The sequence below is a fragment of the Pelodiscus sinensis genome, chromosome 8 (genome assembly GCF_049634645.1).
Source record: "Pelodiscus sinensis isolate JC-2024 chromosome 8, ASM4963464v1, whole genome shotgun sequence".
Lineage (NCBI taxonomy): Eukaryota > Metazoa > Chordata > Testudines > Trionychidae > Pelodiscus > Pelodiscus sinensis.
The window spans coordinates 1,047,107-1,061,069 of record NC_134718.1 but is presented as its reverse complement, the minus strand read 5'-3'; the positions used below and the strand labels follow the sequence as shown (position 1 = coordinate 1,061,069).

At 72.2% G+C, this 13,963-nt stretch overlaps 1 protein-coding gene across 13 annotated transcripts; it reads right to left on the bottom strand.

The window, feature by feature from the left end:
* Window positions 1-2,018: 2,018 nt before the first annotated feature.
* On the bottom strand, window positions 2,019-12,669 carry HPS1 (HPS1 biogenesis of lysosomal organelles complex 3 subunit 1). Of its 13 annotated transcripts, none has more exons than XM_075934463.1 (20): window positions 12,512-12,667; window positions 12,152-12,259; window positions 11,788-11,925; window positions 11,238-11,380; window positions 10,474-10,582; window positions 9,822-9,982; window positions 9,644-9,740; window positions 9,476-9,565; window positions 9,110-9,179; window positions 8,938-9,032; window positions 8,143-8,310; window positions 5,622-5,801; window positions 5,476-5,543; window positions 5,257-5,382; window positions 4,467-4,531; window positions 3,964-4,109; window positions 3,757-3,870; window positions 3,597-3,679; window positions 3,216-3,470; window positions 2,413-2,713 (listed from the first exon to the last, which is right to left on the bottom strand). In XM_075934463.1, exons 2-20 carry the CDS (start codon window positions 12,257-12,259, stop codon window positions 2,551-2,553), a joined length of 2,379 nt encoding a protein of 792 aa, XP_075790578.1. In that variant the 5' UTR covers window positions 12,512-12,667; the 3' UTR covers window positions 2,413-2,550. The 13 variants fall into 13 exon arrangements, 11 of the variants coding, with proteins under 11 accessions (XP_075790582.1, XP_075790579.1, XP_075790581.1 ...); XM_075934465.1 differs by having other exon boundaries at window positions 8,938-9,005; window positions 12,512-12,666; XR_012905506.1 differs by having other exon boundaries at window positions 2,577-2,713; window positions 3,103-3,470.
* Window positions 12,670-13,963: the final 1,294 nt, after the last annotated feature.

Below are 13,963 nucleotides of genomic sequence, written 5' to 3'. Positions count from 1 at the left end.
CCAGACTGCCCCCCGGCCACAGAACACTCCTCCCCCCAGACTGTCCCCCCCCCCGCCACAGAACACTCCTCCCCCCAGACAGCCCCCCCCGCCACAGAACACTCCTCCCCCCAGACTGCCCCCCCCCGCCACAGAACACTCCTCCCCCGGCAATGGCCTACAGCTTCTGGCCTGGGCGACCCTCCCCCCCGGGCAGCGCTTTCAGACCCCGGCCAGCAGGGGTCGCCCCAGCCCCACTACAGCAGAGCAGACACGCGGCAAGCGAAGGGCAGGAGTCGGGGGCAGATTTCTCCTCCTGTCCCCGGGCCCGCAGGCCCCCCCGGGCTCACCGAGCCGCCACGTGGGACCCTCCCAGCCAGCCCTTAGCGCCCCAGAGCGGGGTGCAGGGACCTGCGGCCCCATAGCGCGACCCGGCTCCCCCCTCCTCGGGCCGGGCGCCACCCCCTGCGGGGGGGGGCAGTGTTCCCCAATGGTGTTCCGGGGAGCCCGGGGCTCCGCCAGAAAGTCCCCGCGCCAGGACGCGTGAGAACGGGGCTCGGTGGCTTTAGAGGCGGGCGATGAAGCTGAACGCGGGTCCCACGAGACGGGTGCGCGGGATGGGGGGGGCAGAGCGGGCTGGGGTGAGAGCAGTGGGGGGGGGCCGTGCTGCCAGAGGAGCAGTGGGGGGGGGGCTGTGCCCGCCAGAGGAGCAGTGTGGGGGGGGGCCGTGCCCGCCAGAGGAGCAGTGTGGGGGGGGGCCGTGCTGCCAGAGGAGCAGTGTGGGGGGGGGCCGTGCTGCCAGAGGAGCAGTGGGGGGGGGGCCGTGCCCGCCAGAGGAGCAGTGGGGGGGGGGCCGTGCCCGCCAGGGGAGCAGTGGGGGGGGGCCGTGCCCGCCAGAGGAGCAGTGGGGGGGGGCCGTGCCGGCCAGAGGAGCAGTGGGGGGGGGCCGTGCCGGCCAGAGGAGCAGTGGGGGGGGGCCGTGCCCGCCAGAGGAGCAGTGGGGGGGGGCCGTGCCCGCCAGAGGAGCAGTGGGGGGGGGCCGTGCTGCCAGAGGAGCAGTGGGGGGGGGGCCGTGCTGCCAGAGGAGCAGTGGGGGGGGGGCCGTGCTGCCAGAGGAGCAGTGGGGGGGGGGCCGTGCCCGCCAGGGGAGCAGTGGGGGGGGGCCGTGCCGGCCAGAGGAGCAGTGGGGGGGGGGCCGTGCCCGCCAGAGGAGCAGTGGGGGGGGGCCGTGCCGGCCAGAGGAGCAGTGGGGGGGGGGCCGTGCCGGCCAGAGGAGCAGTGGGGGGGGGGCCGTGCTGCCAGAGGAGCAGTGGGGGGGGGGGCCGTGCCCGCTAGAGGAGCAGTGGGGGGGTCCGTGCCACCAGGGGAGCGCCCGGGCTGGGGCGGGGGGGCCGGAGCCGGGCGGGCGGCAGGGGAAGGGCCCCGAGCAGCCCCCGGTTACCTGCCCCCACCACCACGGCGTCGTACTCCCGCTGCAGCTGGGCCCTGGCCCCCGCGAGCGCCAGCCCCCGCCTGGCTGCCATGCTGCGCTCGGCTCGGCCCTTTCCGGGCGGGGCGGGGCGGGGCCGAGTCCCCGCGAGCGGCAGGCCCGGCCGGGGCACAGGGACCCCCCCGGCAGCACCCGCCGCTGGACGACGCGGGGCCGGAGCAGCTGCACCCCCAGGCCCGGCCTGCCCGCCCCATCCCGCCCCAGGGCAGGCCACTGTGGCCCCCCATGCGCCCCCGAGCTGCCAGCCTGAGCCCCCCCCCCCCGCAGCTAACGTGCTGGGGGCTGCAGACCCCTTGGGCTAGGGGCTGAGACGCAAGGGGGGGCCAGGGGAACCGTCCCACCATAGGGCTGGATGCAACATGCCCAGGAGCCGGGGGGGGGGGGGGGGGGGGGGCTCTGCCCACCTGGCAGCAGGAAGGGCACAGGGCCAGCTGGGGCACCAGGACCCGGGCTCTCTGGAAGCCACCCAGGAGCGTCACGTGCCGCCCAGTTGATCAGCACAGTGCCCACAGCCAGCAGCATGTTCCAACGGGTGGTGCATATCTGCACGTGCCTTGGTGCATACAAAATTTATTCCGCACAGATGGAAAACATTAAAAGGAACCATGTCCAGGACCCTCCTTGGCTTCAGGCTGCAGAACACAGAGCAAGTAGGGTGCCTGCGTGTCCTCATCTGCATGCAACCAGCCTGTGTGGCAGGGCTGTGTCCTCACGCGTGCACAAACACATCTGTGTGTCTGGGCTGTCTGCGTGGCCTCACGCGTGTGCACAAACACATCTGTGTGTCTGGGCTGTCTGCGTGGCCTCACGCGTGTGCACAAACACATCTGTGTGTCTGGGCTGTTTGCGTGGCCTCACGCGTGTGCACAATGCGTGGGGTAGGTTGGAGCCACGCAGGGCAGCACCATGCAGACACACACACACACCAGCTGTGGCACTTTCAGACCCCAACACGTTACCCAGCTGCGCCCGTGCAATGGCCCCGCCCACAGCCTCCCCCCACTGGTGCCCTGCCCTCGGGGCAGCTGGGGACCCCCAGGTGGCGGGGCGCTGTATTCGCAGGCCGGCACCAGGGCCGTGGCTCAGAGCAGCGGGATGCGGGACGGCTCCCAGAGCCGCCGGGCCAGGTCGCAGGCCTGCTGGATCACACGCTCGGTGGGGACGACGCCCAGATGCACAGTCAGCAGCTCGTAGCACTTCACCACCTCGCCCGGGTGGCTCTTGCTGGAGTAGCGCAGCAGCCGCCTGCCAGGAGGGGCAGCGGTCAATGGGAGGCCCCTGCAGTGTTGCACCCCCTCCCCCCAAGCAGCATCCCAGAGGGGCAGACAAACCAGCCAGGCTGGGTCAGACCCACGACCCATCCAGCCCAGGGTCCTGTCTGCCCACAGTGCCACGTGCCCCAGAGGCCATGAACAGAACAGGGAGCCCTCCCCTGTCACCCATTCCCAGCCTCTGACAGTCAGACAGGGGCCAAGGCCACCCCCCCGCCCAGCCTGGCTCACAGCCGCTGAGGGACCTAACCAGCTCTTTTTGAACCGTTAAAGTCGTGGTCTTCACAGCATCCCCTGGCAGGGAGTTCCGCAGGTTGGCTGTGTGAAGAAATAGTGCCTTGTGTTTGTTTTCAACCCCCTTGCCTGTTAGGAGCTGGGTCACCCCATGATGTTGTGTTAGGGATGAACAGCACTTCCTGGGGCTCTCCCCCAGCCAGTGGCCAGACCTCTAGGCCAGCCCCCTCCTGAACAGTCACCCTGCAGCTGGCGGGTGCTCCACGCCTCTCCGCTGGGCACAGGGCAGGCGTATTCCAGCGGTGCGGCCCCATGGAGGCAGCAGGACCCCCTCTGCCTCAGTCGCTTTCCCTTCCTCCGTGGGCTCCAGCATGCTGCTCCCTTGGTGACTCCGCTGAGCGGCCAGTTCCAGCAACACCAAGATCTCGCGCGCTCGCGGTCGCTGCCCCCGCCGGGCAGTCTCCCTGGGCAGAGGCTGGGGCCGCAGCACTGCAGGGCTGTGGGGACGTGGCCTGGTCGGAGCCTGGCTTACCAGCCTGGACCCCAGGCCAGCTCCCGGCCCCACCTGCGCCAGTGCTGGGTGCAGCAGCGGTCCCCCCGGGGAGGGGCAGCCCTGCGCTCACCTGTAGTAATCCCCGGCCAGCACGCCGATGGGGGCCGCGTCCTCGGCGAGCACGGGAACCTCGGGCCCCTCCAGCCTGTAACCCTGCGCGGCAAAGGAGCGGCCGTGAGCGGGGCCCAGGAACAGGGAGCCCAGGCGGGGCCGGGGGCTCAGGGACGCACCAGCTCGTTCTCCAGCCAGAGGAAGTAGCAGCAGTAGTAGTCGCCGTCCCGCAGCGCCAGCGTCGTGTAGCCCTTCTGCAGGTAGCGCCGCGCCAGCGCCAGCAGGCCCCACACCTGGCGAGAGGAGGCAGCTGCAGCCTGATCCGCTCCCCGTGCCCTGCGGGCCGGCCGGGGCTGCCCCTCCCGCCCGGCACCCGGGGCCGGTACCTTCTGCTTGATGAAGGCAGGCAGGGCGCCCTTGCCCAGCTCCGTGGCGGCCTCCTGGGCCACGCTGAGGGACGGGGCCACCATCTGCCCGGCGGCGCGGTCCACGTAGATGAAGTGCACCAGGCCCGGGAAGTCCTCCAGGTAGGTGGGGGCCGGTCAAGGGCAACAGACTGCAGGGACCCCCATCCTGGGCAACAGGGGGCTTCCCCAAGCCCCCCGGCTCCTGAGGTCCCCCTCCCCCGGCAATGGGAACCCAGGAGCCCCCCACAACCCCGGGGCACCGCCCGTATCCCACCAAGGCACTGGGAGGTGTGGGGGGCTCTGTGCAAGCCCCCTGGCGGGGCCAGCCCAGCACCCCAGGGACCGTCAGATCCCGGATGGCTTGGCTGGGCCCCTGCAGTCACCGCCCCAGGGCTGGGCAGAATCCGGCCCGGCTGTCGGTGAGAAGGGGCAAGACCCCCCCCCCGTGGCTGCAGTGGCGGGGCCAGGGCCCGGTGGATATGACACCATGGTGACGTTCCGCTTGCTCTTCACCAGGAGGAAGTCCCGCCAGTCCAGCAGCTTCTCCCTGCAGAGGCAGAGGTCTGGGGTGAGCGCGGGGCCCCAGACTGCAGGGCACCGAGGGGACAGGCCCCGGCCCCGCCCGTGCCCCCCAGGCCGGGGTTCAAAGTGCCCGGCGGGCAGGTGCCAGCTGTTAGCCAAGGCCATGGCATGAAAGAGCTACGGTCGGAGCAGGCGCTTTGCAGTGGGGCCGAGTCCCTCCCAGCGGGACCACGATTCCGGGGGGGGGGGGGGGGGGGCGCCGAGTCCCTCCCAGCAAGACCACGATTCCGGGGGGGGGGGGGGGCGCCGAGTCCCTCCCAGCAAGACCACGATTCCGGGGGGGGGGGGGGGCGCCGAGTCCCTCCCAGCAAGACCACGATTCCCGGGGGGGAGGGGGAGGCACGTCCCTCCCAGCGGGACCACGATTCCCGGGGGGGGGGGGGGGCGCCGCACGCGTCCTGCCGGGCTCGCCCTGGGCCGGGCAGAGGAGCCTCCCCGGCACTAAGCCACAGCAGGGCGCTGGACTAGGACCGGGGCTGCGCCCACGAGCCTGGCCACGTGTTGTGGGCCGCCCTGCTGGCTGCGGGGGGCGCTGCCCGGTGCCGCGCTGGCGGCTCAGCAGGGCTGCGATGGCCAAATAAAGCCGCCGCGTCTCGGTCGCGCTCGCCCGCTGGCGCCATCGTCTCACGCCAGAGCCTGGCCGGCCACCCCGCCGAGCCTGGCCCCGCCTCTGCCCCCAGCCACACTCACCGCACCAGCTTCTGGGCCCAATCCTGCAGGCCCTGGGCCAGGCCCTGGCCGGGCAGCGGGGTCAGGAAGAGCTGGCGATAGACAGAGCAGAGCTGCCGCCTCACGCTGCCCAGCAGCTGCAGGAGCCTGGATGGAAACAGCCCCTGAGAGATGCCCCCAGATCCGCCCCAGCAGGCCCGCTGAGGTCTGAGCCCCCCCCCGGCCGGCCCCCATACTCACTCCCTGGCGCTCCCGGACTCGTGTCTGGAGAAGGCCTTGCTCTTGAACTCCAGCCAGGCGCTGTGCAGCTGGACAGACAGGGCAGCCATGAGCCGGGCGGGACGCGCCGCCCCCCCCCCCCCCCCCCCCGCCAGGCCCAGACTCACCTGCATGTCCGGCCTGCCCAGCTTCTTGACGAACTTGTCCATCCTGTGGCGCAGCTCGGCCAGCAGCGGAGGGGAGCGGGCTGGCGGCCCCTCGTCCGGCCCCTCCCTCAGCTTCTTCTCCAGCACCACAAGCCCGTCCAGCAGCTGGTACAGGGAGCAGGCCATGTGGGGGCTGGGGCTCTGGGTGGGGAGAGCGGCAGGAGCCGGAAATGTTTTGTAACAGGGTCAGGAGTCCCGCGTGCCTCAGTTTCCCTGTGCGGCGCTGTGGGTGCAGGGCCTGGCCACTGGCAGAGCGAGTCCCCAGCAGCTGGTGAGCGAAGGGCTGGAGGGGACCCGGGGAGGGGGGGCTGCAAGGAGGCAGACCGAGCTGGAGCGCAGGGGCTGGGCCAGGCTCTGGGCTCCCCCGAAGGGATGCACAAGCTGCCTGGGGCCTGTCCCAGGTGGCCGGAGCCCGCAAGGGGCTGCAGGCTGGAGTCAGGCCCAGTTGTGGTGAAGGTGGCGCCAGCGCACTGACCCGAGCAGGCAGAGCAGTGGTGCACCCCCGGGCGTGCTTGCCCAAGCTCGGTGCAGGGTGGCCGAGGGCCTGGTGAAAGCTTGTGCTGGGCTGAGCCTGGCTCCGCTCCCCACCCTCCTGCCGCTCCAGCCGGGAGCAGCAACGGGCCCGGAGCAGCCTGCCGGGGCGGTGACCCAGGACCGGCTGCGCTAGCCACCGGGCAAGGGGAGAAAAGGAGCTGGGGCTGCTCTCCAGCCCCCCACAGCAGGCACCTGGCCAGGCTCAGCGCAGGGAAGGACTTGCTGAGCGCCCAGGACGAGCTCCGGAGACGTCCAAGCGGCAGCGTGTTCCATCTCCGCCCAGAGCCTGCAGCGAGCCTCGGGGCTGAGCGCCTGGGGCTTCCTCCGACCCGCCAATCCCCCCCGCCTGCTCTCCTCTCCCCTCGGCCCAGCAGCTCTTTGGGGTGAGAGCCCAGGGCTGTGTCTAGACTGGCCAGTTCTTCTGGGAAATCAGCCACTTTACTGGAAAAACTTGCCAGCTGTCTACACTGGCCGCAAGAGCACTGCCGCTCTCCTGTAAGAAATGAGCGCTTCCTGCGGAAATACCGGGCTGCTCCCGTTCGGGCAAAAGGCCTTTTGCGCCAAAGGGCCAGTGCAGGCAGCCCAGATTTGTTTTCTGCAAAAAAGTCCCGATCGCAAAAATCACAAATCGGGGCTTTTTTGTGCAAAAGCGTCCTGCCAATCTAGACGCGCTTTTCCGAAAATGCTTCTAACGGAAAACTTTTCAGTTAAAAGCATTTGTGGAAAATCCTGCCAGTCTAGATGTAGCCCTGGTGTGAACTGACCTGGGGCTGGGCCTGGGCCTTTGGGACGGGGGGAACCTGCTGGGAGGCAGGGGATGGGTTAGAACCTCTCCCCTGTGTGAGGGGGGTCTGGGGGGCACAGGGAGCACTGGGGTGTCTGAGGGGAGGTGGGGGATGGGTTAGAACCTCTCCCCTGTGTGAGGGGGGTCTGGGGGGCACAGGGAGCACTGGGGTGTCTGAGGGGAGGTGGGGGATGGGTTAGAACCTCTCCCCTGTGTGAGGGGGGCTGGGGGGCACAGGGAGCACTGGGGTGTGTGAGGGGAGGTGGGGGATGGGTTAGAACCTCTCCCCTGTGTGAGGGGGGTTGGGGGGGCACAGGGAGCACTGGGGTGTGTGAGGGGAGGTGGGGGATGGGTAGAACCTCTCCCCTGTGAGGGGGGCACAGGGAGCACTGGGGTGTCTGAGGGGAGCTGGGGGATGGGTAGAACCTCTCCCCTGTGAGGGGGGCTGGGGGGGCACAGGGAGCACTGGGGTGTCTGAGGGGAGCTGGGGGATGGGTAGAACCTCTCCCCTGTGAGGGGGGCTGGGGGGGCACAGGGAGCACTGGGGTGTGTGAGGGGAGGTGGGGGATGGGTAGAACCTCTCCTCTGTGAGGGGGGCTGGGGGGCACAGGGAGCACTGGGGTGTCTGAGGGGAGGTGGGGGATGGGTAGAACCTCTCCCCTGTGAGGGGGGCTGGGGGGCACAGGGAGCACTGGGGTGTGTGAGGGGAGGTGGGGGATGGGTAGAACCTCTCCCCTGTGAGGGGGGCTGGGGGGCACAGGGAGCACTGGGGTGTGTGAGGGGAGGTGGGGGATGGGTAGAACCTCTCCCCTGTGAGGGGGGCTGGGGGGGCACAGGGAGCACTGGGGTGGGTGAGGGGAGGTGGGGGATGGGTAGAACCTCTCCCCTGTGAGGGGGGCTGGGGGGCACAGGGAGCACTGGGGTGGGTGAGGGGAGGTGGGGGATGGGTAGAACCTCTCCCCTGTGAGGGGGGCTGGGGGGCACAGGGCGTCTGCGGGATTTGCTCTGGGGCTTGCTGCCAGCCGGGGCGCTCGGTGGGCCTGGTGCGGTGCCTTGCGGGAGGGCCCGGCCGGGGCGCTGAGCAGCCCTGGTGGGAGCACCCCCCCGGTTCGCCCCTCTACCCAGAGGCCAGACGGGCAGCACGGCGCGCTCCGAGCGGCTCACCTTGGTGAGCAGCACCAGCGTGATGCCCGGCCAGAGCGGCAGGCAGTACATGGAGTGGGGCACCATGGGGCAGTAGCCCTCCCGCAGGTTCGCATCCAGGAAGATCCTTGTGGGGTTGGAGGCTTGTGGTGCCGGGGGCCCCAGGGCCTGGAGCGAGTCCTCTGCCAGCTGGGGAGAGAGCAGCCGGCTCGCAAGCAGTGCGGGCAGCACAGCGAGGGGCCCTGGGACACGCAGGCAGGGGGGCGGCAAAGGGAGACTGAGGCTGGATCTCAGGACAAACTCCCCCCCGGCCCTGCCCCTTGGAGCCCGTCACGCAGGCGCTGCCAGCCCGGCTCCCTGCCCAGGGAACAGACCCTCCCCATGGCTAGCAGCTGGCAGGGCCGGCCTCTAGGGGGTACAGGGCAACCCCCCAGCATCGCCTCTTCTGGTCCCTGGGCTGCCCCTTCCCCAAAGGCCCGAGCCAGGGAATTACAGAGGGGCCTGGTGCGGGGCGGCAGCAGGGGTCCGCCCCCCTGCACTCTCCCCCAGTGGGGTGGGCTGGGGCCAGGCCGCTCTGCTTCTGCCCCCGCCAGCCCCCCAGCACTGCCCCAGGCCGCCCGGGGGACCGGCGTGTCCATAGGATGGCTGAGGCACCCTACGGGCAGGAGGCCCTGGGGAGACTCGTGGGCTCCATGTTCTGCCCCGTGGAGCGTGGGCGGGGCCGAGGCCAGGCCGGCGCAGTGGGGTGGGGGCCCGCAGGCTCTCGCAGCGTCCTGCTCAGGGTGGGGATCCGCCACGGGCCCATTCCCGGCTCACCTGGACGTCGGCAGCATCCGCCTCCCCCGAGCCCGGCGGGTCTGAGCCCTCCGACCAGCTGCTGCCTCCTGTGGGCAACAGAGCAGAGGAGCCAGCTGCCCCCGCACCGCCTGCAGCCCAGCCCGGCGGGGGCAGCGCTGGGCCCCTCGGCCCTGGCTAGCCAGGGACTCACCTGCACTCTGCCGGCTGGGCGAGGGCTGGGGGGTGTAATACTCCTCGGGCACAGAGAGCTCGTCCGCATCCTGCCAGGGAAGGGAGCCAGCTCAGCAGGCTGCGGGACCCTCCCCAAGGGCAGGCTGAGGGTGGGCCAAGGGGCAGAGCGGGCAGGCTGGGCTGGGCCCCGGGGAGCTGGATGGTCTGAGACTGGCGAAGGGTTCCTGGGCAGCAGGACACAGGGCCCCGGGCTAGGGCCGGAAGCGCGGGGAAGGGGGGAAGCTCCCGGACTCCCAGGGCCCTGATCCCAGCTGTGTCCACCGTGGGACCCAACCCAGCAGCCCCAGGCTCTGTGCCTGGGTCGCCCAGACAGTGGCGCACACACCTGCTCCTCGGCCTGGCTCCTGGGGGCGCCGTGGGGGCTGGGGCGACTCACTGGGATGCTCGCGCTGCTCTTCGGCCTCCCCCGGGCCGGCTGTGGGGAGAGCCGAGAGCTGCTCAGAGGGGCCTGCCACAGCCCGCGGGAGGCGACGCTGCAGGCCGGGCCACGTACCTGGGGGCTCGGCTCCTCCTCCGCGCTGGGGCACAGGTCCTGCACCAGCAGGATGAGAGTGAGCAGGTCGGCCGGGCGCACGGCGCTGGCGCTCCGGCTGCGGGAGAAGGGCAGTGAGTGCCGGGCCGCGGCCCCGGGAAGGGCCGTGCAGGGCGGGGAGCTGGGCCAGGCGTCTCACCTGGAGTAGAAGGCCAGCAGCTTGGTGTGCACCAGCAGGAAGGCGTGCACCACCTCCTCCCCCCCGCGCTGCCCGCTGCCCGCCAGGTGCGGCACCACCTGGCGCTCCAGGAACTCGATGCACTGCTCACACAGCTGCGGGTGGATCAGCCGCTCCACGGCCTGCGGGCAGGGCCCAGGGAGACGGACACAGCCCCAGCCCCAGCCTGCCTGAGCTCAGACGGGCAAGGGGAGGAAACTGCCCCCCAGTGCCCGGCTGCCCCACAGCATCGAGCCCCCCCAGTGCCCGGCTGCCCCACAGCATCCGGAGCCCCCCTAGTACCCGGCTGCCCCACAGCATCGAGCCCCCCCAGTGCCCGGCTGCCCCACAGCATCGAGCCCCCCCAGTGCCCGGCTGCCCCACAGCATCGAGCCCCCCCAGTGCCCGGCAGCCCCACAGCATCCAGAGCCCCCCCAGTGCCCGGCTGCCCCACAGCATCCGGAGCCCCCCCCAGTGCCCGGCTGCCCCACAGCATCCGGAGCCCCCCCCAGTGCCCGGCTGCCCCACAGCATCCGGAGCCCCCCCAGTGCCCAGCAGCCCCACAGCATCCGGAGCCCCCCCCCCTGCCCCCATCAGGGCAATTCTCGCCAGTCACGCCCCACGGGCAAGGTACCTCCACGGCGAAGCTCTGGTCAGCCTCCCGCAGGCGGCTGTAGGTCTGGAGCAGGCCCTGGAAGCGGGCCCACACTCGGCCACGCTGCTCCGAATCCGCCGGCCTCAACCTGGGAGCACAGCCTCCAAGTCAGCCCGCCCGCAGCCGGTCTGCCCAGGGCCCCCACAGGCTCCTCCCTGGGACGGAGAGACCCCGCCGCACTCGGAGCCGGGGGGAGGGGCGCCCCCTCAGGCAGCAGTGCCCCACGCGCAGGGCCCGGCAGAGCGCCCCCTAAGCTGCGCCGCCTCGTAGATGCCTTGAGGCCCGTGCAGGGGTCCAGGGGTGCAGCAGGGAGAGGAGGGGGCGAGACTCCCCCCCACGTCAACTGCTGCTGCTGGGGAGGCCTGGGGGAGTCGTCTCTAGGCCTGCACCCAAGTCCCTCACGTCCAGACCCAGCCCAGAGCCCTGCTCCCCAGCCCTGTGCCCCAGCCGAGCCCTCCTGCACGCGACCCCCTTGCCCCGCCCCACGTGCTCAGAGCATCCTTCATTCCGCACGTGGGAAACGAGAGTGGGGCCCAGCCAGGCGCGCAGGACTCGAGTCCCACAGCCTGCAGCAAGCTCCTGGCCCCATCGCTCCTCCGCCCCCGCGGCGCCACCCACCCAGCCCAACACCGGGGCCCGGCCCCTCCCCCCCGCTAGCTCCCCAGTCAGCTCGGACGCCCGATCTGGGCGAGGGGCGGCCTGGCCCACGCCCTGCCGCAGCCCCCGGCCGGCTGGCCACTCACTCCCTGCCGACGAGCTGCGAGTCCAGGGTCAGGAGGCCGAAGTGGGCCTCCACCAGTCTCCTCAGCACGTAGAGCTTGCGGCGCAGGTCGTCCTCGCTCTCCGAGCCGTCCCCGTTCACCGCGATGTACAGGCACTCCCCGAACTGCCGGACACCCGCCGTCAGAGCCACGGCTCGGCCCCAGAGAGGTGCTTCCCGCGCAGGGCGAGGAACGGCGCGGGGCCCAGGGCAGGGGCCGCGCGGGACCCTGGCTCCCAGAGCTGCCAGCGCGGCTCCCCCTGACCAGCACTGGCAGGAGCCACCGGCACCTTCACAGGTCACCCCCTTGCCCGGCTACGGAGCCGTGGCAGCCCCTGGCTCCGGGGGTGCAAGGGCTGGGAGCAGCCCCCCTCTGAGGACTGGCGAGGGGGACCGGGCTCTGGCGAGGGGGGTGCCTCTGTCGGCCACGGTGCAGAGCCCCGCACCCCCAGCACTTCTGCGGAGGCGGATGGGCTCTGCCCCACTCCTTCCTGCCCAGAGACCCAGCCGGGCTCCTCCAGGGCCCCCCGTACCATGTGCAGCACGTGGAGGGGGCCTCCCTCGCCGGCCGAGAAGCAGGTGTAGGTGTCCGAGAGCTGCTCCAGCAGCGCTGCGCAGGAGATGATCACCGGGGCGAAGAGCGTGTTGATGCTGTCCTCGCAGGCGGGCGGCTGCAGAGCAGGGCCAGGCCGGCCATGAGCCAGTCCTGCCCAGGTGCACCCGCCTCCCCTCCCCGCTCGGCTGCACCTCCAGCGCCCCAACTCCCCCCCCAGGGCTCAGCTGCTCCTCCCCCACCCCCTCCCCAGCCCTCAGCCGCTCCCCCCCAGCCCCCTCCCCATCCGCTCCCCCCCACCCCCTCCCCAGCCCTCACCTGCCCCCCCGCCCCGCCCTGCTCACCTGGCAGCCCACGGGGCCGAAGCGCCGGCGCAGGCTGTCGATGAACTCGGGGTCGGCCCAGCAGAACAGCAGCTCGGCGCCCTCGCTGGCGATCAGCAGGCACCTCATCTGCGGGGGGCGGGTCAGAGCCAGCGCCGGCTGGGGGGGGGCAGAGCGCGCACCCCGCCAGGCCCGTGCCTCAGTTTCCCCAGGACGGTGCCCCCGGAGCAGCCTGGGCAAAGCTGGGGGGTTTCACTGCCCGGGGCCCGCCACCCTGGGGGGCAATAGGGGCCCACTGCAGCCCCGGGGCCCGCCTGCCGCGCGCACCCTCCCTACCTCAGTTTCCCCACCCGCCAGCGCGGAAGAGCCCCTTCCCATTACCGTGCTCGCGCGCTTCCGCCACCGGGCACGGCACGTGACTCGCCGCCGCGCTCATGTGACCTGGCGGGGGCGGGGAGGCCGGCCCCACGTCCCGGTCCGGTCCCGCCTCCGCCCGGAACGACTCCGCGGCGGCGGTTCAGCCTCCTGCCCGTCCCCACGGCGCCCCCTGCCGGGCGAGGCGGGGCCTGGAGTAGCCAGTAGCGGCCCCCCCCCCCCCCGCCAGTTCCTGCCCGTCCCCACGGCGCCCCCTGCCGGGCGAGGCGGGGCCTGGAGTAGCCAGTAGCGGCCCCCCCCCCCCCCGCCAGTTCCTGCCCGTCCCCACGGCGCCCCCTGCCGGGCGAGGCGGGGCCTGGAGTAGCCAGTAGCGGCCCCCCCCCCCCCGCCAGTTCCTGCCCGTCCCCACGGCGCCCCCTGCCGGGCGAGGCGGGGCCTGGAGTAGCCAGTAGCGGCCCCCCCCCCCCCCGCCAGTTCCTGCCCGTCCCCACGGCGCCCCCTGCCGGGCGAGGCGGGGCCTGGAGTAGCCAGTAGCGGCCCCCCTCCCCCCCCCGCCAGTTCCTGCCCGTCCCCACGGCGCCCCCTGCCGGGCGAGGCGGGGCCTGGAGTAGCCAGTAGCGCCCCCCCCCCCCCCCGCCAGTTCCTGCCCGTCCCCACGGCGCCCCCTGCCGGGCGAGGCGGGGCCTGGAGTAGCCAGTAGCGCCCCCCCCCCCCCGCCAGTTCCTGCCCGTCCCCACGGCGCCCCCTGCCGGGCGAGGCGGGGCCTGGAGTAGCCAGTAGCGCCCCCCCCCACCAGTTCCTGCCCGTCCCCACGGCGCCCCCTGCTGGGCCTTGTCCCCCACAATGGGGGTGGCGTGCAAGGCAGGTGGCGGGGTGCCCGTGGGGCCAGCCGCTTCCCCTGCCGGTCTGTCAGCGCAGGCCCGCTGCTCTCGGCCAGCAGGGACACCCCCTGCCCCCTCTGGGGCACATCCCACTCCCAGCGCTGTGCGGGGACCAGCCCCCGGCCGGCAGCGTCCTCCCCCCACTGCCTCGGGCTGGGCTGGCACCCTGGGAAAGCCCCAGACCCGCTGACCCAGAGCCGACCCCAGCGTGTGCCCAAGCCCCCGCACAGCGCTGGCAGGGGAAGCCATTTCCAGCCTGTTCGCGCCTGGCCCTGCAGGCTCCAGTGCAGCCCAGGCAGGGGCTTAGCACCCTCCCCTCCTGCCTCCTGCCTTGGGCCCCTGCGCTTTATTACGGGCCCCGCCTGCCTTGCGGTGCGTCCCGAGTGCCTCACGCCACACCCCTGCACAGGCAGAGCCCAGCCCGGGCCTTAGCCCCAGCCCCATATGAACTGGGCCCCCAAGTCGTCACCCCCACCCAGCCCTGGCTCAGATCACTGAACCCAGCAGCAAACCCGCCCCCTGGGTCGCTGGTGCAGGCGGAGACGCGGCGCCCTGTGGGCAGCGGCAGACACGGCTC

Bases quoted from the DNA above. Each gene is read 5' to 3' on its own strand.
- HPS1 (XM_075934463.1), bottom strand. From the start codon at position 12,259: ATGAGGTGCCTGCTGATCGCCAGCGAGGGCGCCGAGCTGCTGTTCTGC. The intron at 9,741-9,821 runs GTGAGACGCCTG...CTTCTCCCGCAG, and splicing joins CTGCTGGCCTTCTACTCCAG to CCGGAGCGCCAGCGCCGTGC. The intron at 9,180-9,475 runs GTGTGTGCGCCA...CTTCCCTGGCAG, and splicing joins GGAGCCAGGCCGAGGAGCAG to GATGCGGACGAGCTCTCTGT.